Source organism: Macaca fascicularis, chromosome 16 (assembly GCF_037993035.2).
Source record: "Macaca fascicularis isolate 582-1 chromosome 16, T2T-MFA8v1.1".
Lineage (NCBI taxonomy): Eukaryota > Metazoa > Chordata > Mammalia > Primates > Cercopithecidae > Macaca > Macaca fascicularis.
In genome coordinates, this window is record NC_088390.1 from 12,976,777 (window position 1) to 13,004,361 (window position 27,585).

The window sequence follows — 27,585 nt, forward strand, 5'->3', positions numbered from 1 at the left end:
AAACCCTTCCCTCCTGCTTCCTCTTCCCTTCTCTGCAACCGCAGGAACCAGTGTTTGAATTGGAAATCCAGTCATGTCACCCTCCTGCCTAATCCTGCTCCAGGATTCCCATTGTAGAATAAAATCTGAACTCCTTATCTTGGCCCTTGGACACTATGTGTCTTCTACCTGCATCTCTGAGCTTGGCTCTGGGCTTCCTTCCCCTCTGTCATCGTTCTTCAGCTGTGCTCACCTGGTACTGAGCATGCCTAGCTCACTCTCCGCTTCAGCCATTGTGCTTTCTCTATCGTCCGTAGGGAATGCTCTTATCCAGCATTTCAAGCCAGCAACCTGTTCAGTTCTCAGCTCAGATGTCACCTTTTCAGGAGGCTTTCTTGACCACCTAATGTGTCTGCTTCCTCACTCACCCTAATCCCATCTCCGTATTTTATTTTCTTTATAGCACACATTAGTATCTGAAATCACTGTGATCATTTCCATCATTGTGATGGGACCAGGGATCTTGTGTCCCCATCAGTTCTGTTCTCCGTGCCTAAGAAAGAACCTGCCATGACAGGACAATGATACAAGTAGATGTGTGTCGTGAATGGATGGTCTGTGAATATTTTAGGCACAGAACTTGCCTACCACACTAGCATGCCCACCACACTAGCATGCCCTTCCTCTTCTGTAACAGGCAATTCTGAGGTTAAGCTCTGCAATCTGACCACCGAAGGGTGAAGCCCAATTCTGTCGCTTCCTAAGTTAACCTGAGCTTGGGCAAGTTCATTACCTCATAAGCCTTAGCTTCTTCACTTGGAAAGTGGTCAGAATCATAACAATTCCCTACCCAGCAGAGTTGTTTGAGAGGTCAGTGAGGTAAAGCATGTACATGCCTTGTACAATGTTAACTTAAGTAAATATTAAAGAAGTGTAACCTGGTGCTGTTAGCAGTGGCCCACTGTTAGGCTGGAGTGGCTGTTAAGAACCATTGAGACCAGAGCATCAAGCCTGGGCTGTGTGTCTTGTTGGGGCTGAACCACAGAAGAGCTGGTTGCCTGGGCCTGGAATTAGAGGACAGTAGACAACAATTTTCAGAGATAGGGAATATATGAGAGAGAGAGAGAGAGAAAGAGAGAGAGAGACAGACAGAGACAAAGAGAGAGAAAGAGAGAGAGAGAGAAAGAGAAAGAGAGAGAGAAAGAGAGAGAAAGAGAAAGAGAGAGAGAGAGAGAGAGAGAGAGAGTGTGTGTGTGTGTGTGTGTAGGAATGGGGTGGATATTAGAATGAGGCTTATTGTCTGGGTCATCCTACAAACTGTGTTGCTTATGCCCAAGATAATTTTAGAGAGAATAGTTAACTCAGACATGTCAGATTGACTATATATTGAAACCCTGGGACAGTCTGTCTTTCCTTCCCTTAATTCTTAAGGTTCTATCTGAACTCTAGAGCTAGGGAAAAAAATTATTTTCATAGCTCCTGTTTGTCTCTGAAAGTCACTGGCCAGCATGAAGTTTGCTAAGATCTTTTTACCTGGACACTAATATTTACCAGGGATCGGGACTGGCTGTGTCAGTATGGATCCTTGGTACTGGAGGGAGAATGATTTTGGGAGCTTTTCTAGATCTTTCAGCAATTTAATTCTTCTAAGACTGGATATCCTTTTTAAAGAAAATTTAATTAATTTATTTCAATAGGTTTTTGGGGAACAGGTGGTGTTGGTTACATGAATAAGTTCTTTAGTGGTGATTTCTGATATTTTGGTGCACCCATCACCTGAGTAGTGTACACTGTACCCAATGTGTACTCTTTTATCCCTCACCCCCTCCCACCCTTTCCCCTGAGTCCCCAGAGTCCATTGTATCATTCTTATGCCTTTGTATAAGATTGGATGTCATTATACTTGAAATGGGGGCGACCAAAGTGTGAGGGAGAAAGCAAACAGGGTCTCAGTTAGAAGCAATCTTAGGTTATATGAGATTACTACAATGCCTGCCATTTCTCGAGCTGTTAATGTTCCTTCACCTTAGGGAATCTTTTTAGAAATAGAAATCATTTGTAGTCTGTTGTGGATTACAGTTCATTAACTTCTTCTTACGTACTGTCTTTGATTATGGGGTTACACTTACCCCCTTTTGTTATGAAAGTAATATCATCTTAACGCATTCCTTTCTTTTGTCATTTGGTGACGTCCTTGTAATTTCTAGATTCTTTTTTTTTTTTTTTTTTTTTTAATTTGAGACAGAGTCTTGTTCTGTTGCCCAGGGTGGAGTGCAGTGGTGCGATCTCAGCTCACTGCAACCACCGCCTCCTGGGTTGAAGCGATTCTCCTGCCTCAGCCTCCCGAGTAGCTGGGATTACAGGTGCATGCTGCCACACCCAGCTAATTTTTTGTATTTTTAGTAGAGGTGGGGCTTCACCATGTTAGCCAGGATGGTCTTAATCTGCTGACCTCATGATCCGCCTGCCTTGGCCTCCCAAAGCGCTGGGATTACAGGTGTGAGCCACGGCCCCTGGCCAATTTCTTGATTCTTAAAGCATCTACACAAATAAAAACTCATGTTGATTTTCACTAACTTACCCCCACCTTGGAATCCAGGCTCTCAAATTCACCTTAACATCTCTCCTAGAGTGACAGTTACACCATTGATAGGGTACTTGAGTAAATACATTTTCTCATCTTCATTCAATGATCTGTGTAGCCATTAAAATAAAAGAACAAGACAGTTCCATATGTAATGATAGGAAATGATATGAAAGGTATCTATCTCTATGTGAAAAGGAAAGCAAGGCACAGAGTGGTGTGTAAATTGAGTATGCTAACGTGGGGAGAAATACTAAAAGCAGACGCACACATGTATGTATAATCGAATCTGCTTAGAATATTTATGAAAGGATACACAAAATCTGGTCACTGTCACGGTCTCTGGTGAGGGGAATGAGGTGGTTGAGGGATGAGTGAGTGTGGGAGAGACTTTTTACTATAAATCTTCTGGCATCTTTTAGTTTTATTTATTTATTTTTTTGAGACGGAGTCTCACTCTGTCACCCAGGCTGAAGTGCAGTGGCACGATCTCGGCTCACTGCAACTTCTGTCTCCCAGGTTCTAGCAATTCCCCTGCCTCAGCCTCCCAAGTAGCTGGGACTACAGGTGTGTACCACCACCCACGGCTAATTTTTTTTGTATTTTTAGTAGAGATGGGGTTTCACCATATTGGCCAGGCTGGTCTCAAACTCCTGACCTCATGATCCACCCGTCTCGGCCTCCCAAAGTGCTGGGATTACAGGCGAATTAATTCTTTTACTATAAGAGATATGATAGAGAATTGAGAAAGGGCAGGAGGGAAAGGTTATGCTCCTTGTTAAAATTAAAAAGCACATCCGTTGAGAATTCACTTAATTCTGTCGTCTCTGCTACCTAAGAGGATCTCAAAATCATTAGTCCAGGTGTTAAATGACTCAAAATGAGAAAATGTAGCTTCCTTGGCTCAGGAGCAGGCTGCCTCCAGCCCTGTAACTCCAAACTGTGTTTTCCAGTCGCACTTTGCAGAACGGTTGCTTGGCTGTCCCCTTTCCATCCTCCCTCCAGAAGTCCAATCAACCTCATGTTCCTCCAGTGGCTGGTCTTGTCTTGTTGATCTTGACCTTCATTCATTTGGTCACCCTTGGGTACAGTTTTCTGCTCTACTCACTGACAGGATAATCTGGCTAGTCTTTTTCCATAGTTGGAAAAACTCTACTTACCTTCTGGTAGATGTATTTCTTCAAAGGATGTCAACTCTTGGACTGTCAGAAGTCCCCTTTACTATAGGCAAATCCTCTCTGTCCAATTTCAAAAAGATTCGAAAACACTGAAGTCTTGCCCTGATGGCAGGTCACAGGACTGTGAATGTTTAACACAAACCAAAATGGTCTTTTTATGTGAGCTCATCAGTCCTATGATTGTACCATCTGACATTCAAGACGAAGCGTCTTCACTGACTTGTCACTGGGACATTGTAGACACTTGCAAATTAAACCTGGTTTCTCAAGCATGGCACTATTGACATTTTGAGCCTAGTAATTCTTTGTTGGAGGAGACCGTTCTGTGCATTGTAGGATGTTTAGCAACGTCCCTGGCCTCTACCCATCAGATGCCAATAGCATCTCCCATGCGGTACCAATCAGAAATGTCTCCAGATGTTGCCAAATGACCCCAGCGGGACAAAAATCACCCCTGGTTGAGAACCAATACCATAAGCTATGCCCTCTCTGTGAGGCTACAACTGGAATATTATGCCTGCTTCTCTGAAAAACACACTCTGTTTGTCTACACTTATATAACACTTCTGTGACCACATGTGTGGGGGGATTTTCTCCACACACCAAGCCGTTCTCCAACTCTCTGAACACCAGCTGTGTGTCTTGCAATTTATTCTGACACTGTATACCTGGAGTTAGTGTCAGATCTCACAGGTTAAGGACTCAGTCCTACAAGACTGCCCCTACTTAGCATGTCAGTTGCAAATCTAGCCTTCTGCTATTTCTGATCAACCAGCTATAAATTAGGGGTTCTGCAACCCCCTCGTCAGGTTTGATAATTTGCTAAAATGGCTTGGAGAACTCAGGGAAACACTTTAGTTGTATTTATCAGTTAGGATATTATAAAGGATACAAATGAACAACCAGATGGAAAGAGTAACCTTAGGGCAAGGTATGATGATGTTTATTGTTTATCTTCACCATTAGAAGTAAGTTCTGTGGCTGGGTGTGGTGGCTCACACCTGATATCCCAGCACTTTGGGAGGCCAAAGCAGGAGGATTGCTTGAGCCAAGGAGTTCGAGATCATCCTGGGAAACATAGTGAGACACCATCTCTACAAAAAATTTAGAAATAAAATTAGCCAGGCGTCGGGGTGCGTGCCTGTAGTTGTAGTTGCTTGGGAAGCTGAGGCAGGAGGATTGCTTGGGCCCAGGAGCTGGAGGCTTCAGTGAGCTATGATTGCAACACCGTACTCCAGCCTGGGTGACAGGGCAAGACCTTGTATCGAAAAACAAAACAAAACAAACAACAAAACAAAAGAAAAGAAAAGAAAGAAGGAAGAAGAAAAGAGAAAGAAAAGAGAAAAGAAAAATGTTCCATGAGAACAGTGTCTGGTTTTATTCATCACTGGTGTGGTGCCTGCCCTGCATAAATGTTGAATTAGTAAATGAATTATAAGTGGAAACTCTCTGTGTGTTAACACCAGGAGGCTCTGGGCTGGGTGTAGTTCAGTCACTTTCTATTTGCAGAACTACCTTTGTAGCCATGTAGACTGGAAGACCTGAGAAGGTGCTAGTGGTTCTTACCTTGTTTTTGTTCTGTCTGTGTACTGGCTGATCTTAGTTCAGAAAGGAGAGAACTCTTTGATACTTAGCATGGGGAACAGGTCATGCTAAACTCCTATCACAGCTTGTCTGTCCCTCCCTGTAACATAAAATGTAGCACTTAAAAGTGTACAGTGGTTTTAACAGGCTATTTACCACCACTATCTAGTTCCAGAATGTTTCCATCATCCCCAAAGGAAACCACATACCCTTTAAGCAGTCCTTCCCCATTTTACTCACCCCTGCAGTCCTGTGACAAGCACTAATCTACTTTCTATCTCTGTGAATTTGCTTATTCTGGATATTTCATTAAATAGAGTTACACAATATGTGTCCTTTTGTGTCTAGGTTATTTCATTTAGCATGATGTCTTCAGGATTCATCCATATTATAGCATGCAGCATTCCCTTTTTCATGGCTGCATAATGTTCCATTGTATGGACATACCACATTTTGTTTATCCATTTATTCATTGGTGGACATTTGAGTTGTTCCCCCCTTTTGGCCGTTGTGAATAGTGTTGCTCTTCACATTTGTGTACCTCTTTTTTGAACATCTGTTTTCAGTTACTTTGGATATATACCCAGGAGTGCAATTGCTATACCATGTGATAATTCTGCTTAACTTATTGAGATACTAAGTACACTTTCACAGTGCTGCACCAGTTTAAACTTCCACTAGTAATGCATGAAGGTTTATGCTCACCAATCCTTATTTTTTTTGTTTTGTTAAGTATTAATATTATTATAGCCATTTTAGTGAGTGTAAAGTGAGACCTTGATTGGGGTTTCCCTAATGACTAATGAGGTTAATTATCTTTTCATGTGCTCCTCAGCCATCTATCTTTTTTGTAGTGTGTCTTTATTTTGGTGCTTACTCTTTCTGGGTTGTAATTGCATGTGAACACTTTTCTCTCTCTTTTTTGACCATAGCTGCCTCATTTATTTATTTATTTATTTTGGAGATGGAGTTTCAGTCTTGTTGCCCAGGCTGGAGTGCAATGGCACAATCTTGGCTCACTGCAACCTCTGCCTCCCAGGTTTAAGCCATTCTGCTGCCTCAGCCTCCCGAGTAGCTGGAATCACAGGCATGCGCCACCACACCCAGTTAATTTTTATATTATTAGTAGAGACAGGGTTTCACCGTGTTGGCCAGGCTGGTCTCGAACTCCTGACCTCAGGTGATTTCCCCACCTCAGCCTCCCAAAGTGCTGGGATTACAGGCATGAGCCACCGCACCCAGTCACTGCCTCATTTTTAAAATAAGGCAAATACACTCTTTAAGAGATATATTATTTTTGGAAATTAAGGCATTGCTCAAATCTTTGTTAACATCATTTTAAATTTTTCTCATTTTTCCTTCTTGCCGTCCTACCTCATTTTAAAATGCAGCATGTTAGCCTTAGGCTTATTTCCCAAAGTGGCAAATACAATTCAGTTCTCGTTTTCTGAATTTTGACGTCTCTAAGTCTAACCCATCATGGTACACTATGAATTTCTAGGTTTAAACCTATTTTAAAGTCAGCTTGTTTCATAGCTGATAAAATACCTCGGCAAGTATTTGACTTCTTGCTGTTTTAGATGCAACAGATGAATATGGAAAGTAGCTTTCATTACACCATTTGCTTTCTTTTCAGAAAAAGTTGCCTTTGACAACACTGGCTCAGTGTCTGATGGAGGGGTCAGCTATCCTGGGAGATGACACACTTCTTGGGTAAGGTGACACCTTGCGTGGGTTGGCGCCAAATCTAGGTAAGTCCCCATCTATGCAAAGGGGACTAGACCCTCTCAGGGAAGCACCTGAATTCTCACTGGGGACTTCGGTGGAAAAAAACGAAAATGTTACCAGTGGGAAATCAGAACTCTTGGCTCTGAAGTCGTATTGTCTGTGCAGTGAGGCAAGGCCCAAGTAGAGAGATTAACATGAAACTGGTGAAGGACAATTGAAATCCCTCGGGCCCTAGCAGAAGCAAATATGAAACCTCTCAATTCAAATGTCAGAACTTACAAGATTCTCAGAAAAGCAGCCCTTGCTCATGTTGAGCTTACAACAAAACAAACTGAAAATAGAATCGTCATGAGAGAGCATCAGCAGACACAATCAGTAGGAGAGTCCGTACCCTGAGAACTAAAAATAATAGAACTGTATGGAAGAAAATAAAAAATAATTGTTTAAATGGAAATTTTAAAATTAAAAAAAAACAGAATCCTTGACAAGAGAATCAAACAATATTAAAAAAGAATAGGCAGGATTGAAGGCCAACCAAAGAGAACTTTCCAAAATTATGCTGAAAATGTTAAATGATCTTTAGTCGAAAGAAACTGAAGATTATACACAAATAAAGAATCACTGAACTTGAAAACAGATGTAGAGCCGCCACCCAGAATGAAGAGAATGAAGTGCAGAGATAAGGACGTAGGCATTCTTAAACTGAGAAACATGGGTGATAGAATGCAAAAGCTTAACATTCCATCTAGTGGGCATTCCTGAGGAAGAAAATAGGGAGAAGGGGAAGTTTGTGGTTGAATTTTTCTTTTCCAGATTTAAAGAAAAACATGTCTTTAGGTTTAAGGAGCACAAAATGATTTGATGGAGATCAACAAGAAAAAAATTCATCCCTGGACATATTGTAGTAAGACCACAGATCATCAACAAAAAAGAGAAAAATATAAAATTGACCAGAGGAAAAGAAGATCATTACTATAAAATAGCAATTAAACTGATAACAAGCTATGTATTCGTCAGCCACAGTGAACGCCAGGAGATAATGGAGTAATGTCTTCAAGTATTGAGCGAAAATATAAGAAACTTAGTATTCTATGATAAAATAGGAAAGAGTAAGGATATTTTCAGGCAAAGATTTGAAGAAGATACTACCTACATATTCTCACTGAAAGGGCTAGTTAAGGCTATATGAAATAGATTACATCTCTTTCACAGAAATAGAAGAAAGATGAGAAGTACAAGTACCAAGGTAGGAAAAAAATTGTGTTGTAGGAGAGGAAACTTTTTTTTTTCTCTCGAACCATCTTAGGTTCTTTGGTTGGGCCCTGAAAATTAGATTGACAAAAGGTAGATTAACAAGAGAAAAGCAAATAGATTTTATTAAAATGTGTAGCACATACACATGGAAGAACTCAGGAATTAGTAGATCAAAGGATAGTTAGAACATGGGCTTACGTAGACTTTTTTTTTTTTTTTTTGGAAATAGATTCTTGCTCTGTCACCCAGGCTGGAGTTCAATGGCACAATCTCGGCTCACTGCAACCTCTGCCTCCCGGGTGCAAGTGATTCTCCTGCCTCCACCTCCCAAATAGCTGGGATTATAGGCGAGCACCACCACGCCCAGCTAATTTTTGTATTTTTAGTAGAGATGGGGTTTCACCATGCTGGCCAGGCTGGTCATGAACTTCTGACCTCAACTGATCCACCCGCCTTGGCCTCCCAAAGTACTGGGATTACAGGCATGCTTATGTAGCATTTTAACAAAGAACAATGTTTTTTAGAGATGTGACAAGACAAAAGAGAAGGACTTTAAGTTTCTGTGGTGACAGAATCAGTATTTCAAGCTCCTGTATTGTTTGAAAGGAGGATAAAGTTATTACATTTAAATTTAATGTCCAAATAGTAAAAAAATAAAATAAATTTAGTGTCAGATATGCATGTTAGAAAAGTAAGACTAACCACAAAAAGAATAGAAATAAGATATATAACTTTCAAACTAACAAAGGATAAAAAGGATAATTAAAAAAAAATACATAGAAGGCACTACAAGAGAAAAAAAAACAAAACAAAAAACAAAAACACATAATAATTGGAAAACAGAAAATAAGGGTGGTAGCAATCATTGCATATATCTCTGCAATCGTAAGAGATATAAATGGAATAAACTCAACTGTTCAAAGAAAATTTCAGGTGGACAGACGTGAAATCCTGTTGTATGGTATTTCCAAGAGTCATGCGTGTAATACAATGACACAGCAAGGTTGGAAGTAAAGATGACAGATTGAACATGCATCTGATTTTCTCTCCTTCCAAAATCCACTAAAACTACAATATGGAGATTTTTTTTTTTTTTTTCTTAAAAGACATAAACCCACAATGGCAGGAAAAAGCAGAAAGACAACAGCAACACAGTTTTGTGAGCTGTAAAGCATATGAATGACTGGGAACTAACCTGTCAAGTCCCCAAAAGCTGACTCCCAAGCCAGAAGTAGATATGCAAAGATCCCATGTAAATTACATCAGGTAATGCTTAGAGTCGTCAAGAACTGGCACCAGGGATCTCTGGAATAGTGGGTCTTTGGGGGTGGAGTGGGTGCTGAAACCCATGAACGTGGTTGAAAGCTTTTCAGTTACCACTTGGATCACTAAACCCTGCCCCATCCACACGTCTAGGTGGCTGTCATCCCCCCTCTCCCACCTGGGCAGAATTCTCTAGAGGGGATAAGAGAGCATCTCTAGAATGGGGGACTCTCGGTACAGTGGAGTGTATGGGTACCATTCAGTAAAGAAGAGGCTTGAGTGATCTAATGTGTACTGGATGTGGATGCTGGTACTCCTCAGCCCTCTTCTTCCAGTCATGCAGCCCCCAGGCCTTTATCCTCTAAGCAGGAAATTCGAAGAGGCTTCTCTGGGGAATCAGATTAGTCCAAAAGGAAGGACCTAAAGATCTGAGGACGTTGGAGAGGGTCAGTGCCTCAATAAGTGACCCAACCAGATCTTTCTACAGATGAATTCACATACTCTGAGCTTTTTAGTCTCTGCTCTTAAATATAGAGAGGCACCAAAGATCATCAGACATCTGAGGAAATTCTCTAACCTGAAAGCTGGAGACCAAAACAATGGGGTGGATAAAATGCAGCCTGGAAGAAACAGAGATTGTGGAGGGGAGGAAAAAATGTTAGGAGAACAATCACTTATGTTTTCAAGTGGTAAGGGAAGATAATATGTCCATGAAATGAAAAACAGAATGTTAATGCAAAATGTTTATGGGCAAGAAATACCCTGAGACCAAAAGCAAGCTTGTAGAAATGAAAAAGTATGACAGAAGATCTGAAATTCTCAGTAGGAGGTTTAGAAGATAAATATGAAGAAATCATCCAGATAAGCAAGAAGACAAAGACACAGACAATAGAAAAAATTAGAAAATTCGAGGACCAATCCAGGAAGTCTTATGCCCGAATAACAGGAGTTCTTAGAAAAGGAGAGGAAGGTATAATAATAAATAATCCAACAGCATTTTCCAGACCTTGAGGACATGAGTTTCTATACTGAAAAGGCCCGTTGAGCTCCCAATACAATGGGAAGAATTAAGTTTATGTCACAGAGCTCACCATCATGTATACTGGTGACAAAAGATTCTACAACCTTCTAGAGAGAAAACATGTCACATACAGAGGATCAGAAATGTGAATGCTTCCAGACTGAGCAAAAGCAGCAATGGCAGATAGAAGATTCTTAAGCAGTGCCTTCAGGATTCTGCTTCTGAAGGAAGCATGCTCAGCCTAGGAGTTCAATATTCTGCCCAAGTGTCAATCAGTGAGAGGTTAGAGGAGAATGCCATGACATACGTGGCAAAAAAATTGACTTCCCATCTATTCTTTCTCAGCAAGCTAAAGCAAGACAGCAAGATGTGTCCTTGGTGAGGGAGAGACCAAAAGAGAGGTAGACCCAAGATAACAGAATGCCCAGCACAAGACAGAGGAAGAGAATCCCAGGGAATGGTGAAGAAAGATGCCAGGAAGACAGATGTGCCTTAGGGATAGAGGAAAACTCAGTCCGCATTGAGACAGGTCCAGGAGGGATTAATTCAAGAAGATGAAATTCATTTACATGATGTATGGTTCAATATTTTTTTGGTAATGTTTTTAATATATAACCGAAGAAACAAAATTAGCACACAAAACTCATAAATTTGGTGTTTATCACTGCTTAGGATGAGGTTTAATTTTTTTTAAGTAAGTTAAGCAAATTTTGGTTCAATATCTTGACAGACAAATTAGGAAAGTGGCGAAGTATTTTGAATTCAATTGGGTACATAGAAAACAAGCAAGCCAAACAAGGCAATTATTAATTCCAGGGAGAACAAATAAGAGTGCGGGGAAAACCAGTAATTATAGTATACTACCCAGATTAACTCCAAATAATATGAAGTCAAAGTGTAATATAAATAATAAGCATCTATTAATATAAATAAAGGGAAGGAGGGGAAATGGAAACATAGCTAAATTCTCATTTTCTGTGATGTCAATAGCTAATATTTAAATTTTTAAAATTAAGTAGTATTAGAAATATGGAATAAATACCAGAAAACCAGATATGAGACACCATTAAGCTGGGCATAGTGGCTCACGCCTATAATCCTAACACTTTGGGAGGCCAAAGTGGGTGGATTACCTGAGGTCAGGAGTTCAAGAGCAGCCTGGCCAACATGGTGAAACCTCATCTCTACTGAAATACAAAAAGTTAGCCAGGTGCAGTGGCACGCACCTGTAATCCCAGCCACTCGGGAGGCTGAGGCACAAGAATCGCTTGAACCCGGGAGGCGGAGGTTGCGGTGAGCCGAGATCGCGTCACTGCACTCCAGCCTGGGTGATAGAGCAAGATTTCGTCTCCGAAAAAAAGACATCATTAAAAAGATGCAAGGATAAAAAGTACACCTGGGCACTGACGTTTGCGGCAGATAGGAAAAAGAGTGAAAATCTTCATTCACACACCTATGTATATGAAGTTCCTACAAATAAATAGATCCTAAAACAAAAATAGCCAAGGAATATGAACAGGCACTTCACGGGACAGGGATATTCAGTCTTACTAGCAGTCAAGGAATGTAAATTAAAATCAGAAGGAGATAATAATTTGTATCCACTAGTTTGGCAGAAATTAAGACACCTACCAAGATCAAGAGTTGGCAAGGGTATAGAGCAATGGGAACTCCCATTTGTGCTAGTGAAATTTTCACACATGCAAAAAGAGACAGCACAAGCATATTTACTGAAGCGCTGCATGTAATAGCGAAAAACTTGTTTGTGGGACAGCTTGACATAATGGTGGTATATTCATAGAGCAGAATTCTCCATTGCAAAATGATCTAAATCTACACGTACCAACATGGGTAAGCTCCAAACATAATGATAAAATAAAAACGCAAGGCTGCCTGTAGTCCCAGCACTTGGGGAGGCCGACGTGGGTGGATCACCTGAGGTCAGGAGTTCGAGACCAGCCTGGCCAACATGATGACACTCCATCTCTACTAAAAATACAAAAAATTAGCTGGGCTTGGTGGCAGCCTCCTGTAATCCCAGCTACTTGGGAGGCTGAGGCAGGAGAATGGCTTGCACGTGGGAGACGGAGGTTGCAGTGAGCTGAGATCGTGCCACTGCACTCCAGCCTGGGCGACACAAGTGAAACTCCATCTCAAAAAAAAAAAAAAAAAAAAAAAAAAAAAACAAGAAAAAGCAAGTAGCATCAGGATATGTTCAGTGTAAAACCATGCATGTAGACTGAACTAAGCAAAGCAGCAGTATTAATATTGTATGGGGACACATACATGTAGAGTAAAAATGTGAAAATATCAACAGGAAAGGAATATCTTCACTTTAAAAAAGCTGTTACCTCTGCTCATGCTTTGCTGAATTGTAAAAACTGATTTTGTTTGTTTGTTTGTTTGAGGCAGGGTCTCTCTCTGTCACTCAGGCTAGAGTGCAGTGGCGCTATCTCGGCTCACTGCAGCCTCTGCCTCCCAGGTACAAGCAATTCTCATGCCTCAGCCTCCCAAGAAGCTGGGACTACAGGCATGCACCATCACGCCTGGCTCAGTTTGGTATTTTCAGTACAGACGGGGTTTCACTATGTTGCCCAGGATGGTTTGTAAAACCTTTTTACTTGAGTTTCAGTTAACGTGGGTGCCAGACAATGAGAGAATGGTCTGTATACAATTTGGGTAGAAATTAACATCTTTGAAATAGCATATTGTGTCATCTGGGAAGATGGCATTCAGGTCTTTCTGTCATTTGCTCATTATTAATCCACTTTTGGAATTTTTTTTTCATTGGATAATTGTCTATATATCCCTGTACTAATTACAGTTTCATGGCTTAGGAGTCAGGATTTTCTTTCTATCAGAACCTATTGAAATTGAGTTTTTGCTGTGTATTTGAAGGTGATGGTTTGTTACCAGGCAGATTTTAGCTATCCAGTGCTCTTCTCAGAGAGAGAAGCATCTGTTTCTCAGCATGACTATTTTTAGGCATGTGAATTCGACATGTGTACCTGTTTTCTCCATGTCTCTCTTGTGTTTCCCCACATGTCCCCTTGTGCCCCAGGCACACAGTGAGTGACACCTTTTGGAAGCATTGATTATTTCAGAAATGCAGAGAGCTGGAGCAGGTTGGCCCAGGGGGAGCCCTGGAGATCAACCAGCTTATTAACACTGACTTGCAAACCTTGACAAGTAAGCTAGGAGGTGAGGAGAGGGTAACGCCAGTGAAATGTTGTCTTCAAGAGTATTCACTATTTGTCTCCCCCTCGGGTTACAGGAAGATGCTGAAACTCTGTGGAGAGACAGAGGACAAGCTGGCCCAGGAGCTGATACATTTTGAATTGCAAGTTGAGAGAGACGTGATTGAGCCCCTGTTTTTGCTGGCCGAGGTAAGCAGCAGGAGTGAGGCCGGGCCCGAGTGAGCAAGGAGGTACCGAATAGGAGCCTCTCAGTCATTCTATTTCCAGCTTTCTACTTCTGTCCCTTAACCTTCTCCCCGATGTTGTTTTTCATCAGGGATTCTTAACCAACCACACGGTCAAGATTCCCAAATATGTCGTTTCAGCATTTGCTACCCCTTCTCCCACCCATCCTCTTCCCTGCAGGCATTCCTAGAAGTAAGGTGGAAAGCTGGCAGCTTACCCGCTTCCCCACCCACAGCCTCGACTGTCTTCACCCCCACCCTCCACCCATCTCAAGTCTTCAGTGATGTGAACAGCAGCCACTCCTTACTAGGATTCTGGGGGACCAGGCGTAAGAGACTCTCTGAAGCCTCTTGCAGTTTATTTATTTATTTTTTTTTTTTTTGAGATGGAGTCTCGCTCTGTCTCCCAGGCTGGAGTGCAGTGGCATGATCATGGTTCAGTGCAACATCTGCCTCCCGGGTTCAAGTGATTTTCCTGCCTCAAGCCTCCAGAGTAGCTGGGATTACAGGCACCCGCCACCATGCCCGGCTAATTATTGTATTTTTAGTAGAGATGGGATTTCACCATGTTGGCCAGGCTGGTCTGGAACTCCTGACCTCAGGTGATCCACCCGCCTTGGCCTCCCAAAGTGCTGGGATTATAGGCGTGAGCCATCGCACCCAGCCGCAGTTTATGTTTATACAGATTCCTTCTCTTTGCACTTTAAAAGACACTCAATTAAACTGTTAATTATTATTAATAATCAATGATTAATTAATTAGTAATTATTAATAACAATTTTACAATTATTTTTAATTGGTCATCTGTTAATAGATTGAGCATCTCAAACCTGAAACACTCCAAAATCTGAAGTGTTTTGAGTACCGACATGATTCTCAAAGGAAATGCTCATTAGAGCATTTTGGATTTCACATATTCGGATTTGCGATGCGCAACCAGTAAATATAATGCAAATATGCCAAAATCCAGACAACTCCCAATCCCAAACATTTCTGGTCCCAAGCATTTCAGATAAGAGACACTCCACCTGTATAAAATCTAACCAGCGCTATCCCCTAGAACCCTGTATGAGTCAGGGTTCTCCAGAGAGACAGAACCAATAGGATATATGAAAGAGGGTTCTCCCCTATTAGGGGGAGTTGGCTCACATAATCACAGAGCGGGAGAGCTCCCATGATAGACCATCTGTAGGCCAGGGAACCAGAGAAGCCAGTAGCATGGCTCAGTCCAGACACCTCAGAACCCAAAACTCAGTCCAGGACCTCGGAAGCTGATGGTGCAACCCCGAATATGAGGTGGAAAGCCATAGAGACCCCCATTAAATGCCAGAGAACCTGGAGTCCAATGAGGGGAAAAGGTATCTCACTACGGGAGAGAGGGAGGGAGACAGAGGGCAGAGAGCAAATCCTCCTTCCACCTGTGTGTTTCAGCTAATTGGATGGCCCCGCCCCTTTGCGGGTGGGTCTTCCTCCCAGCCTGCTGATTCACACATTGGTCTCTTTTGGAAACACCCTCTCAGCCACACCCAGAAACAATGCTTCACCAGCCTTTGAGGCATCCATCAGTCCAACCAGGTTGACACCTAAAATTAACCCTCGCAGACTCCCTACCATGATGGAAATATTCTCAGTCTGTGCCGTTTGATAGCCACTGGCCTTAAGTGGTTTTTGCGCACTAGTGCAATTCAGGAACTCAATTGCCTAGTTTCTTTAATTTTCGTTAATTTAAATTTAGAATTTCATAGCCACGTGTGGCTAGAGGCTACTGTATTAAACTGCATTGCCCTAGACCCTGTCTGGCTTCCTCTCTGAATCACATCCAGCACCTCCACGTCCCCTGACATTCTTTCTGGGACAGAGGTGTGGGCCAGTGATTACTTATGGACATGAAAGTATTCAAGGAGAAAATCCTGGATGAGGTGCTTTGGGACTGACCAGCTCTTGGCTTCTCAGGTCATCTCCTCGCCTGGAGCATTCATGAGATCCCCTCTGTGCCTCAAAAGGAGGGTCCTGGCTCTGGCCAAAGCCTGAAGCAAACCAAGGAGCAAGTCCAGTGTGGGTGCTGGCAGTCACTTGGCTCATTCAAGATACCCAGTGGCCCCCCAGCTTAGCTTCGGGGCTGGCTGGTGACTCAGGTTGTCCAGGCACTTCTCCTTCCTATTGGAAGTTGTTACACGCGGAACATGACTCATCCCTGCTCGGGCGAGTGAATAGAAAGCACTTCAGAGAACTCTGGATTCTCCTCGAATTTTTTCCTTATATAAAAACCGCAGCCTGAGATGATTTTAGTTCAATTTTCGGCCAATTTTCGTTTTGCATTCTCACATCCTGCCCTACTTTTGCTGGGCCCGGAACCAAAATCCTGCACTGGGATGTTCAAGTGAAGCCATTTTTAGAATGAAAAATATAAAAAGAGCATCCACATACAACCAAAATGGAAGAACTCGTAGCCGAGAAAAGCCATGATGGCAATGTTTATTCATTATTGACTGGAAAAGTCTTACTTTATTTCTATAAATATAAACATTTGCTTCCTTTCTTTTTATAAATAGAGAATCTGTATCCTAGATGCAGCCATAACCTCTCCACGTTCTTCCTCCTTCAGCTGTCCGTTTTGCCTCAGGTCTGTGTGTCAGACATGACTGCGTGGCTCCCTGCATTTTTTCCCACTTTTGGCCTTTCTGGAAGTGAAGAGGGATGTGGTTGAGCCCTGTTTTTTTTTTTTTTTGGTGGTGCCAAGGTGAGGGCAGGAAAGTGGCCAGGCCTGCGTGAGCAGAGAAGCACAGGACCTATGAGGGGGTCTGGGTTGATGGAGAGCCTGGCTGGTGTCCAGCAGAGATGGAGCAGAGTTTTTAGCTCAGGAGAGGGCATCATTAATTTCATCTGATGTTGGTCAAAGGGTGCTAAGTTGCCTTTAATGTAAGAGGAGTAAATTCTGGAGACCTGATGTGTAGCACTGTGTGGTGATAGTTAATGATACAGTATTGTAGACTTGAAATTTGCTAAGAGGATAGATCTTAAATGTACTCACCATCAAAAAAAGAAAATAGAAACTATGGGATGTGATGGATATGTTAATTAGCCTGAGTGTAGTAATCATTTCACAATGTGTGCACGTGAAAACATTAAAGCGAACACCTAAAATATATACAATTCCTGTTAGTTTGACCTCAGTAATGCAAAAGGGAAAAAAGGATTTCATCTGAAAATAAGGATTGAGAGACCGCTAGTAAACTTGTTGGGTGACTGCCAATAGTTCTTTAAGACTTGTTCTAAGGAATAGTTCTTTTTTTTTTTTTTTTTTTTTTTTTTTTTTTTTTTTTTTTGAGACGGAGTCTTGTTCTGTCACCCAGGCTGGAGTGCAGTGGCATGATCTCGGCTCACTGCAACCTCTGCCTCCCGGGTTCAAGCGATTCTCCTGCCTCAGCCTCCCAAATAACTGGGATTACAGGCGCCTGCCACCATGCCCGGTTAATTTTTGTGTTTTTAGTAGAGACAGAGTTTCGCCATGTTGGCCAGGCTGGTCTCAAACTCCTGACCTCAGGTGATCCACCTGCCTTGGCCTCCCAAAGTGCTGGGATTACAGGCGTGAGCCACCGTGACTGGCCAGGAATGGTTCTTAAAGAATTTATCTTGAGCTTCAGTTTGATTGTATCTTTTATGTCCTGTAACCACAGGTGGAAATCCCAAATATTCAAAAGCAGAGGAAACACTTAGCCAAGTTGGTGCTGGATATGGATTCCTCACGAACCAGGTAGAATCTCTTTACTTTCTTTTTTGCTTCTTTGAAGGGACAGTGGTCATATTTTGGGCGGGTGGGTTTTAAGCAGGCGAGTGTGTTTTCATTCACCAAGTTTTTCTTGACACCTAATGTGTGCCAGGCCCTGGAGGTAATCATAGTGAACTCGAGACACTGGGTCCCTGTTCTCATGAAGGCTGCAGTGGAGTTTTGGAGGTAGACACCAGGCAAGTGAAGAAACAAGACGGTTCTAGAAAGCTACAAGTCGTTTAAAAAATGTAACACAGGGAGGCCGGGCGCGGTGGCTCATGCCTGTAATCCCAGCACTTTGGGAGGCCAAGGCAGGTGGATCACAAGGTCAGGCGATCGAGACCATCCTGGCTAACACAGTGAAACCCTGTCTCTATTAAAAAACAAAAAAATTAGCCGGGCGTGATGGCGGGCGCCTTTAGTCCCCGCTACTTGGGAGGCTGAGGCAGGAGAATGGCGTGAACCCAGGAGACAGAGCTTGCAGTGAGCCGAGATTGCGCCACTGCACTCCAGCCCAGGCGACAGAGCGAGACTCCGTCTCAAAAACAAAACAAAACAAAAAAAGGTAACACAGGGTAGTTTTGGAAGGGGATGATGGTGAAAGGGAGCAACAGCATTAAGGGTAAAAGAGAAAAAGCTTTTTTGAGGTCGGTCACTTTGGTCTTACACTTAGATGATGAAAACTTGGCAGCCGTACAGAGATCTGGTACAAACCATCTATGGCAGAGGGCACAGCAAATTCAAAGGCCTGTTCAAGGCACAGAAGGAAGGTCGGTGTGGCTGGGGTGGAAGGAGCAAAGGGGAGAGAGGTAGGAGATGAGAGCCAGGAGGTAGGATGAATGCTATGTCCTGTCCATAACAGGAAATTTCGCATTCTGGGGATTCACCTTTTCCTGAAGCTAATAGTGTGGGTATCTCCTTTCTGTAGCCTTTCTCTTAACTTGAGTCCTTTCAGAGAGCAGTCAAGTACCTATAGTGCTGTTCTTCCACACCCATCTTCCACAGTCCACCAGAAAATTCCTGTAGTAGCAGGCGGGTGCCAAAGGTCCTGAGACGGCATTGCCTGTGGCTGTCAGAGCAGGAATTGTGTACATATGTCCTTTTATTTTATACAGTGGGGTATGTGTATATAAGTTGAAAAAGGCAGGTGCATGAGTATTAATATGGAAAGAACTATTTGGTTCTCCCTTAGGTTTTTCGTAGGCCAACTTTATTTTTTAATTTGTTATTTATTTATTTATTTACTTAGTTATTTATTTTTGAGACGAAGATTTGCTCTTGTTGCCCAGGCTGGAGTGCAGTGGCATGATCTCTGCTCTCTGCAACCTCTGCCTCCCGGGTTCAGGTGATTCTCCTGCCTTAGCCTCACGAGTAGCTGGAATTACAGACACCTACCACCATGCTCAGCTAATTTTTGTATTTTTAGTATAGACAGGATTTTGCCATGTTGGCCAGGCTGGTCACGAACTCCTGACCTCAAGTGATCTGCCCACCTCAGCCTCCCAAAGGGCTGGGGATTTTTTATTATTTTTAAAAATTTTGAGACAGGGTCTCACTCTGTGACTCAGGCTGGAGTGCAGCGATGTGATCATAGCTCACTGCAGTCTTGAACTCGTGGGCTCAAACACTCTTTCTGCCTCAGGTCTCCCAAGTAGCTGGGACTACGGGCACTACACCTGGCTAATTTTTTTATTTTTTGTAGAGACAGGGTCTCACTGTGTTGCCCAGGCTAGTTTCAGACCCCAGTGTAGGCCAATTTTAATCATCTTCACATCTTTTTTTCATTTTCTTGAAATAAAGAAACAGAATATATTTGGGCAGACCGACGTAGCATACAGAGTTCAGAATGTTAGATTTCAAGGTTCAGATCAACTATTTTCTAGATATGTGACCTTGGTCAAGTCACTTAATCTCCCAGAATATCAGTTTCTTCACCTGGACACAAGGAGTAACATTCGTGGGTGGCTGTTTTGCGTATTACTATCACTTCCCAAGTGCTTTATAAAAAGAAGCTGAGGGCTGGGCACGGTGGCTCACGCCTGTAATCCCATCACTTTGGGAGGCCGAGGCGGGTGGATCACAAGGTCAGGAGATCGAGACCAACCTGGCTAACTCAGTGAAACCCTGTCTCTACTAAAAATACACAAAATTAGCTGGGTGTGGTGGCAGGCACCTGTAGTCCCAGCTACTCGGGAGGCGGAGGCAGGAGAATGGCCTGGGAGGCGGAGCTTGCAGTGAGCTGAGATCGCGCCACTGCACTCCAGTCTGGGCGACAGAGCGAGACTCCGTCTCAAACAAACAAACAAACAAACGAAGCTGATACTGTAAGTAATTGGTGCACTGGAATTCTGCATCAGGAAGAATAAAAGGTACAGAGCAGTCCCCTAAGACCAGACATAAAACAGGTTAAATCAGCAAAGAAACAAGGGTTTCTTTGGTTAACTTAGTGTTCCCCAAACCCTCAGTCCACCTGAATGATTTTTGCCATCTGTGTTGATATATCTTTTAGGAGAGTTGATTACTTTTTCAAAATAAATCTATTTTAAAAAGAAAGCCTTTAGTGCTACCATGAATTGGAAAGCGGTATCCTTTGCTAGAAATATCAGGTAAGCATAAAAGTGAACAGATGAAAGCAAAGCCAATGTTATTAAATTTTAGAGCCTGTTGACTATGAAAGAATGTCATCCTGAAGCTCATCTCCCTTTGTGCAAAAAGAAGAAGGGGAGGCGTTGAGTGGTTTTAAAATTATTCTGATGCAAATCTGAGACTATCTCTTTAGTGTGCTCGGAGGAATAGAGAGCAGAATGAGTGGGAAGTATTCGATTTGCTATTACTTCTATGACCTTGTGCCACGTAAAATTGCATCCCATAATATGAATGTTCAAGTCCCCTATTTTGGGAGTCATGTAAGATGGTTGAAGAAATGCAGATTGTCCCATTGTTTTCATGAGGTGGACACCGTGCTCCTGGGCAGAGTGACATCCTTCTGTGAAACCTGGGACTTAGCTCTGAAGTCTTTTCTTTGCCTCTACAAAGAAAACCCGCATTTCCACCACAGAGCCTCTTGTTAGCGGGCTGAATGCTAGTATCAAAGCAGGTCATTACCATACATATTTTTGTTTTGTCTTCTTTTTTTTTTTTTTTTTTTTTTTTTTTGAGACAGAGTCTCGCTCTGTCACCCAGGCTGGAGTGTAGTGGCCGGATGTCAGCTCACTACAAGCTCTGCCTCCCAGGTTTACGCCATTCTCCTGCCTCAGCCTCCCAAATAGCTGGGACTACAGGCGCCCGCCACCTCGCCCGGCTAGTTTTTTGTATTTTTAGTAGAGACGGGGTTTCACTGTGTTAGCCAGGCTGGTCTCGATCTCCTGACCTCGTGATCCTCCCGTCTCGGCCTCCCAAAGTGCTGGGATTACAGGCTTGAGCCACCGTGCCCGGCCTTGTTTTGTCTTCTTATGAGAAGGAGAGTTACTCCTGGTCACACTGATAGTCCATTTTGTCTAGTGTTATGTTTTCACTGGTGACACCAACTAGTGTGTAGGTTCTGCAAACGTACACACTGCTTGGTGTCATTAGGGACCTCTCTCCTGTAATTTAGCAAATGTTTTTATATCTTAAGCTTATCTCCCTATATACTAAAATCTGAGGAAATTCTACCTCCCCTATGCAAATTTCTGTTCTTATAAACTTCAACTTGGACCCTTTATAACCTTTGTTGTTTTAGACTAAAAAAGTCTTTTTTGCATTGTTTTCATATAAACTTGATCCATCTCCTTTATCACATCAGTGATGTTTCATAGCCCACTTTGTGTAGTTGTGAGTTTAGGGGTAGGGAATTGCTTTGGGGGATTGTTTGTTTTTTCATTTTTTGGAGATGGAGTTTTGCTCTTGTTGCCCAGGCTAGAGTGCAGTGGCGTGATCTCGGCTCACTGCAACCTCCGCCTCCCGGGTTCAAGCGATTCTCCTGCCTCAGCCTCCCAAGTAGCTGGGAGTACAGGCGTGCGCCACTACGCCCAGCTAATTTTTGTATTTTTTAGTAGAGATGGGGTTTCGCCATGTTGGCCAGACTGGTCTCAAACTCCTGACCTCAGGTGATCCGTCCGCCTCAGCCTCCTAAAGTGCTAGGATGACAGGCGTGAACCACCACATCCGGCCGCTTTCAGGGATTGTTGACAGTACAATCCCCTTGAAAACTCAGTTGATTTCCCCTTCAGGTCTCTGCTTTGGTAACTGTGGCAGGAGATCTAACTCAGGGCCTCAAGTTAGAGATTCCCCATCAGTATCAGTTGATGATACTGGATGAAAAGGGAATTTTTAGCAACGTTATGCTCTTTGTTTCCACTTTACTCTCAGACTGGGCATTTCTAGCCTGAGTCTATCTGTCTTGTAGGACCTTGCTGAACACCATAAGAAGCCAACCCGGCCGGGCGCGGTGGCTCACGCCTGTAATCCCAGCAGTTTGGGAGGCCGAGGCGGGCAGATCACGAGGTCAGGAGATCGAGACCATCCTGGCTAACACGGTGAAACCCCGTCTCTACTAAAAAAATTACAAAAGATTAGCCGGGCGTGGTGGCGCACGCCTGTAGTCCCAGCTACTCAGGAGGCTGAGGCAGGAGAATGGCGTGAACCCGGGAGGCGGAGCTTGCAGTGAGCCGAGATCGCACCACTGCACTCCAGCCTGCGCGACAGAGCAAGACTCCGTCTTAAAAAAAAAAAAAGAAGCCAATCCAACACAACTTTCTGCCATTTTCCCTAACTCCTCACTCTTAGCCAATATGAGGGCTGCATCCCAAGATATATAGCAATGAGAGCGAGATCAAATGCTGTGCTATTGAACAGCAGGGATCACCAGCTCCTCTTCTGGAACAGCTGCGTTCTTAATGCTCCCTGCCCGCCACTCCCCACATTTCTTCATAAAGCCAGTGGCACAGGCTAGCTTCTCATCCTTGCAACATCCTACTTCTCATTACCAAAGATTTCTTTCATATTGTTCTGTCCTTCGCGAAGTACGGTCTGCAGAACTACAACAGTGAATTCCACATACAGCCTTTCAAGACAGGAAGTAACTCTGTATATATTATCAGCACATCTTGAGCAATAGTCCCATGGCTGGATCTTTAATTTCTGCCACAATCCTGGTGGATACTGTCAAATCCCACTCATTTCTCCAGTGTTTAATTAGATCCCAATAAGATGTGTCTGTTTATCACTATTGAAGTAAATTTGGCTTGTCTCCTTCAAAAGCCAATGATACAGACCTCAATATTCTCAGAGAAACTAATGCTTACAGGAAGTTTTACACTGAATTAAAGGTTGTGAATTGAATTGAATGATACACAAATTTCTTTTTTTCTTTTTTTTTTCCTTTTTTTTTGATAGGTTTGGTTTAGCAGTGCTTAAAGAAGGAGTCTAATTTTTCTCCAAAGTCAGCCTGACTTTTTTCTGGTCATGTAGCTCAAGGTTAACCCTCCTGAGCCCAGGACACATACACTTTCCATTTCTGCCGAACCAGCTGCCTCTGGGCCCTGTGGACTGAATGGTATCTCCCCAAAGTTTGTATGTTGAAGCCCTAACACCCAATGTGACTGTATCTGGAGATCGGTTCTTTAGGAGAACCTTATGAAGGTTAAATGAGGTCATAAGAATGGGCCCCTATTTCACTAGGATTGGTGGCCTCGTAGGGAGAAAGGGTGAGCTCTCTGCACACACTCAGAGGAAAGCTGTGTGAGGACAGAAACAGCAGCCATCTGCAAGTCACAGATAGAGGTCTCCAGCCTCTGTCTTCATCTTGGATGTCCAGCCTCCAGAATTGTGAGAAAATAAGCCTCTGTTGTTTAAGCCACCCAGTCTGTGGTGCTTTGTTATGGAAACCCTACCTTCTTTGAAAGCGAGTGAACTAGTGTAAGACAGGAGGGTTTTGGAGTGGAAACTGCAGCCTATGGAATTAAGAAGTGGAATTCTGGAGGCGGGGCAGTGTGAAGTCTCTTTAGAATTGGCAGCGGAGTCTCGATGGCCATCAAAACTCGTTCCTCATCTCTCACCCCTCCTCATACAGGCGTCTTTTTCTCACATCCGATTTCTTCAAGGTCACTGGATGTCGCATGGGCTCATGTCTCCCCGCTGTGAGCCCTCTTCCTTTTGCCCCAATTCTGAAAGTGCCGAAGAGAGGCTCCACTTGTCTGGACTTTGCTCATATGCAAAGTCTTCCATGACTTCCACGAGACTTCCATGACTCGTCAGTTGGGTCAATGTGAGGAAGGATGGCACAGGCTTGACTTGGATCAGAGGCCCTCACCTGGGCCACTCACTGCCTGGATCATGCAGAACCTGGCAGTCCCCTTTTCGACCACACATTCGTGCAGGAGTGGAAGCAGGAACTTAAAAAGTAGGGGATGCCCGTGGCAGAGGAAGGGGCAAGACTAGACAGAAGGAACAGTGAATGCTCCACTGAAGACACTCTCCTGTCTGCCTTTTAAAATTCTTCTTCGGGACATTCCATTGTCCTCAACCGACCTGCATTTACCTTCTTTAGATATTCCTGGTACCTGAAATTTTAAACCCTTCTTCCTCACCCTTCTCTCTCATCTCTCCCAAGCCTTCATTAAAGCTTGTTCCCGTCTTCATCTCCCCCAGATCAAATAGTCACAGTCCTCCTTCCCCAGAGAAGGATGGTGGCACATCAGCCACTTTGGCGAGAAGAAATGATCCTTGTGCTCTTCAACTTTGAAAGCTCTTAGTTTCCTTGGACGATGTCTAGTGTCCCTGTTTTTCCTCTGACAGGGCAGTCCAGCTCTTGAGTTTATGTGTAGAACAAAGGTCTGAAAAGACTCCCAAACCTTGAAATTCATAGTTCTTGTCACTTTTCCTAAAATGACTCTCTGTACAAACTTTTCCCAACATGACTCTCTGTACAAAATTCATGTCACCTTTCCCAACATGAGTATCTGTACAAAACTCTTCTGTTCACACCACAAGAGTTTACCTTGGTATTTTGTTTGCTATTTGTGTTCCACAAAGAGAACGTATTTTGGACATTTTGTCACTGTTTTAAAATATCAAAATAGACCAGGCACGGTGGCTCACACCTGTAAACCCACCACTTTGGGAGGCGAATGAGGATGGATGACCTAAGGTCAGGAGTTCAAGACCAATCTGACCAGCATGGCGAAACCCCGTCTCTACTAAAAATACAAAAATTAGCTGGGCATGGTGGCGTGTGCCTGTCATCCCGGCTACTCGGGAGGCTGAGGCAGGAGAATCGCTTGAACCCAGGAGGTGGAGATTGCAGTGAGCCAAGATCACACGCCACTGCACTGCAGCCTGGGTGACAGAGCGAGACTCAGTATGAAAAGAAAAATTACATATATATATATATAAAACTCACATATTGTTAATTGTAAATAAAATTTCTTATAAAAAGGGGAAAGGTGTATGTTTTTAAAGTATCAAGATATTGACTACAGGATGCAGTTTGGAGGAAAAAATAAATGAGAATAAAAAGAAAGAACTTGGGAAAATGTCTTCATTTTAATATACATATATTTAGTGTGATTCTGTTTTTTAAAAAATTTAATCCTGAGTTACAAAGCCATAAAAATCTACTTAGTGTTTGTAGTCACTTTATGTATATTTTTAACACTTACATGTTGGTTAGTTATTTTTTCTTCAGGTAGCATGAGTCAGATGGTGGTTATAACTTAATTCCATAATCTACCATTGCGTTATAGTTATTGTCTGAGATATAAATTACAGCCATGGCATCTCATATTTTATTTTCCAAAACTCCACAACGCTTTAATACTTTATTTGAAATGACTCAACTGGGAGAGTGTTAATCAAATATATCACTTGTATAGGATAAACCTTTATAAGAAAAAATTACCCAGGAATTCTTATTACTCTTGATCTGTTATTTTTTTTCAATTTAGATGTTGAAACATCTTTCAGTAGAATATTTCCTTTCTAGTTTGCCCTGAATTCTTTTCTTGGAATCAGGAATCTTTCGGAGAACATGTGTTCATCTCTGGAGCTTCAAGCCAGCTTGATGTCTCAAAACCTTTTTAAAGTAATTTTCCCGTGATTGCATTCTTTAAGTGACACAGAATCCTCATTTTTGCTCCTTTTTCTTACCAGCAAAGAGACTTTTAGTTTCCCTTTCTTGTGTTATAGAGTCTTGCATTCTTCTGTTTTTCCTGCAGATAGCAAAAGAGAAAAGAATAGTGGAGTAGAGAAAATACTAAATGATTAGATTCTCGACTCTTGACATGAGAATGACGTTCCACTTTCTGCCCCCGCATCAGAGGCTGCAGACTGATGGTCTGAAATCCAGATAGATTCTGTCTTGTTTGGTCTGTAGGCTATTGGCCTGCATGGTTTTTGAAAGAAATTATTTGTTGCCACACTTCACTGGGAGAATTCACATGACAATTTGCTCCTTCTCTAGTCAGTTGAAACATCTGGCAACCCACGGCCCAGCTTCCTACCCACCTCTGCTCCATCAGCTGGAGCTCGAGAACAGCTACCCTCTCTTAGACAAGGCAGGATCCCTCCTACCAAGTTCCCAGCTCCCCCTGCTCCCTCCTGACTTCCCAAGACTGAAGCCAGCCTTGGCTGCTGTTTGTCCTCCTGATTACAGGATTGTTTTTCTTAGAGCTGAGAAATAGTTTTATATTTCCTGTCTCTATTACAAGTAGGAAATAGAGGATCGTGCGGACTAGTTTTTAAGATAATGGCCCATTTGATTTATTTTATTTTATTTTTTTAACTTGCTGGCCTCTATAACCCATTGAGTTTACAGACTCAGGAGAGGAACCCACTGCTGAGACCTAATTCAGCTACTACTATCTAGCATAATTGGAACCATCTTTTAGGGCCTACTTTTGGTAACTCCCTACCGATAACACAGCAACCAGAAATATTTGTATTTCCCCCTAAAGTTTTCTGAGTAGCTTCGTCAGAAGGCCCAATTTTTAAGAAAACATTCATGAGGAATCTAAATGTTGCCATAAAAATTGTTTTGGGCTTACCAGTGGAGATTTTTGCTATCAGATTTGTTTTTTGTTTGTTTGTTTGTTTATTTGAGACAGAGTCTCGCTCTGTCGCCCAGGCTGGAGTGCAGTGGCCGGATCTCAGCTCACTGCAAGCTCCGCCTCCCGGGTTTACGCCATTCTCCTGCCTCAGCCTCCCGAGTAGCTGGGACTACAGGTGCCCGCCACCTCACCCGGCTAGTTTTTTTGTATTTTTTAGTAGAGACGGGGTTTCACCGTATTAGCCAGGATGGTCTCGATCTCCTGACCTCGTGATCCGCCCGCCTCGGCCTCCCAAAGTGCTGCGATTACAGGCTGGAGCCACCGTGCCCGGCCTTCAGATTTGTTTTTAATCTTACCAGCATGTCTTCTCACTTAGCATCCGTCCCTGGCTTCAGCCAGGAAGGAGAAGATTTCCATACTCAAATTCCCACAGGATAGGCAGGGGACTTAAAGCAATGATAGAGACCGTGCTTAAAGGGCAGTGATAGTTATTTTGAAATATAGAATATCCAATATATTACTATAATCACCCTGATTAAACTTCAGATGTCTCACCACAGAAAGTCACGAGTGAGGTGATGGATATGTTCACTAGCTTGATTTAATCATTCCATACTGTGTGTGTGCGTCCATGTGTACATATATCCCAACACATCACATTGGACCCATCGATGTATATGATTATGATTTATTCATTAAAAAGCACATTAAGTTTTTTAAAAAGACAGCAGTAGCGATTGTCATTTGGCTTTAGTGTTTGGAAGACAATAGTGAAAAT

At 42.8% G+C, this 27,585-nt stretch overlaps 1 protein-coding gene across 10 annotated transcripts in view; it reads left to right on the top strand.

Annotated features, from left to right (window-relative positions):
- Positions 1-27,585, top strand: part of ARHGAP44 (Rho GTPase activating protein 44) — a 203,354-nt gene that overhangs the window by 113,030 nt on the left and 62,739 nt on the right. For 8 of the 10 annotated variants that reach the window (XM_005582936.5, XM_005582934.5, XM_065532790.2 and 5 more), the window contains exons 4-6: positions 6,962-7,038; positions 13,866-13,977; positions 17,690-17,766. In XM_005582936.5, the coding sequence (XP_005582993.1) occupies positions 6,962-7,038; positions 13,866-13,977; positions 17,690-17,766 (266 nt within the window). Of the gene's footprint in view, positions 1-6,961; positions 7,039-13,865; positions 13,978-17,689; positions 17,767-27,585 lie in introns of those variants that run through there. The other 2 variants (XM_074018617.1, XM_074018618.1) reach the window with 1 other exon arrangement.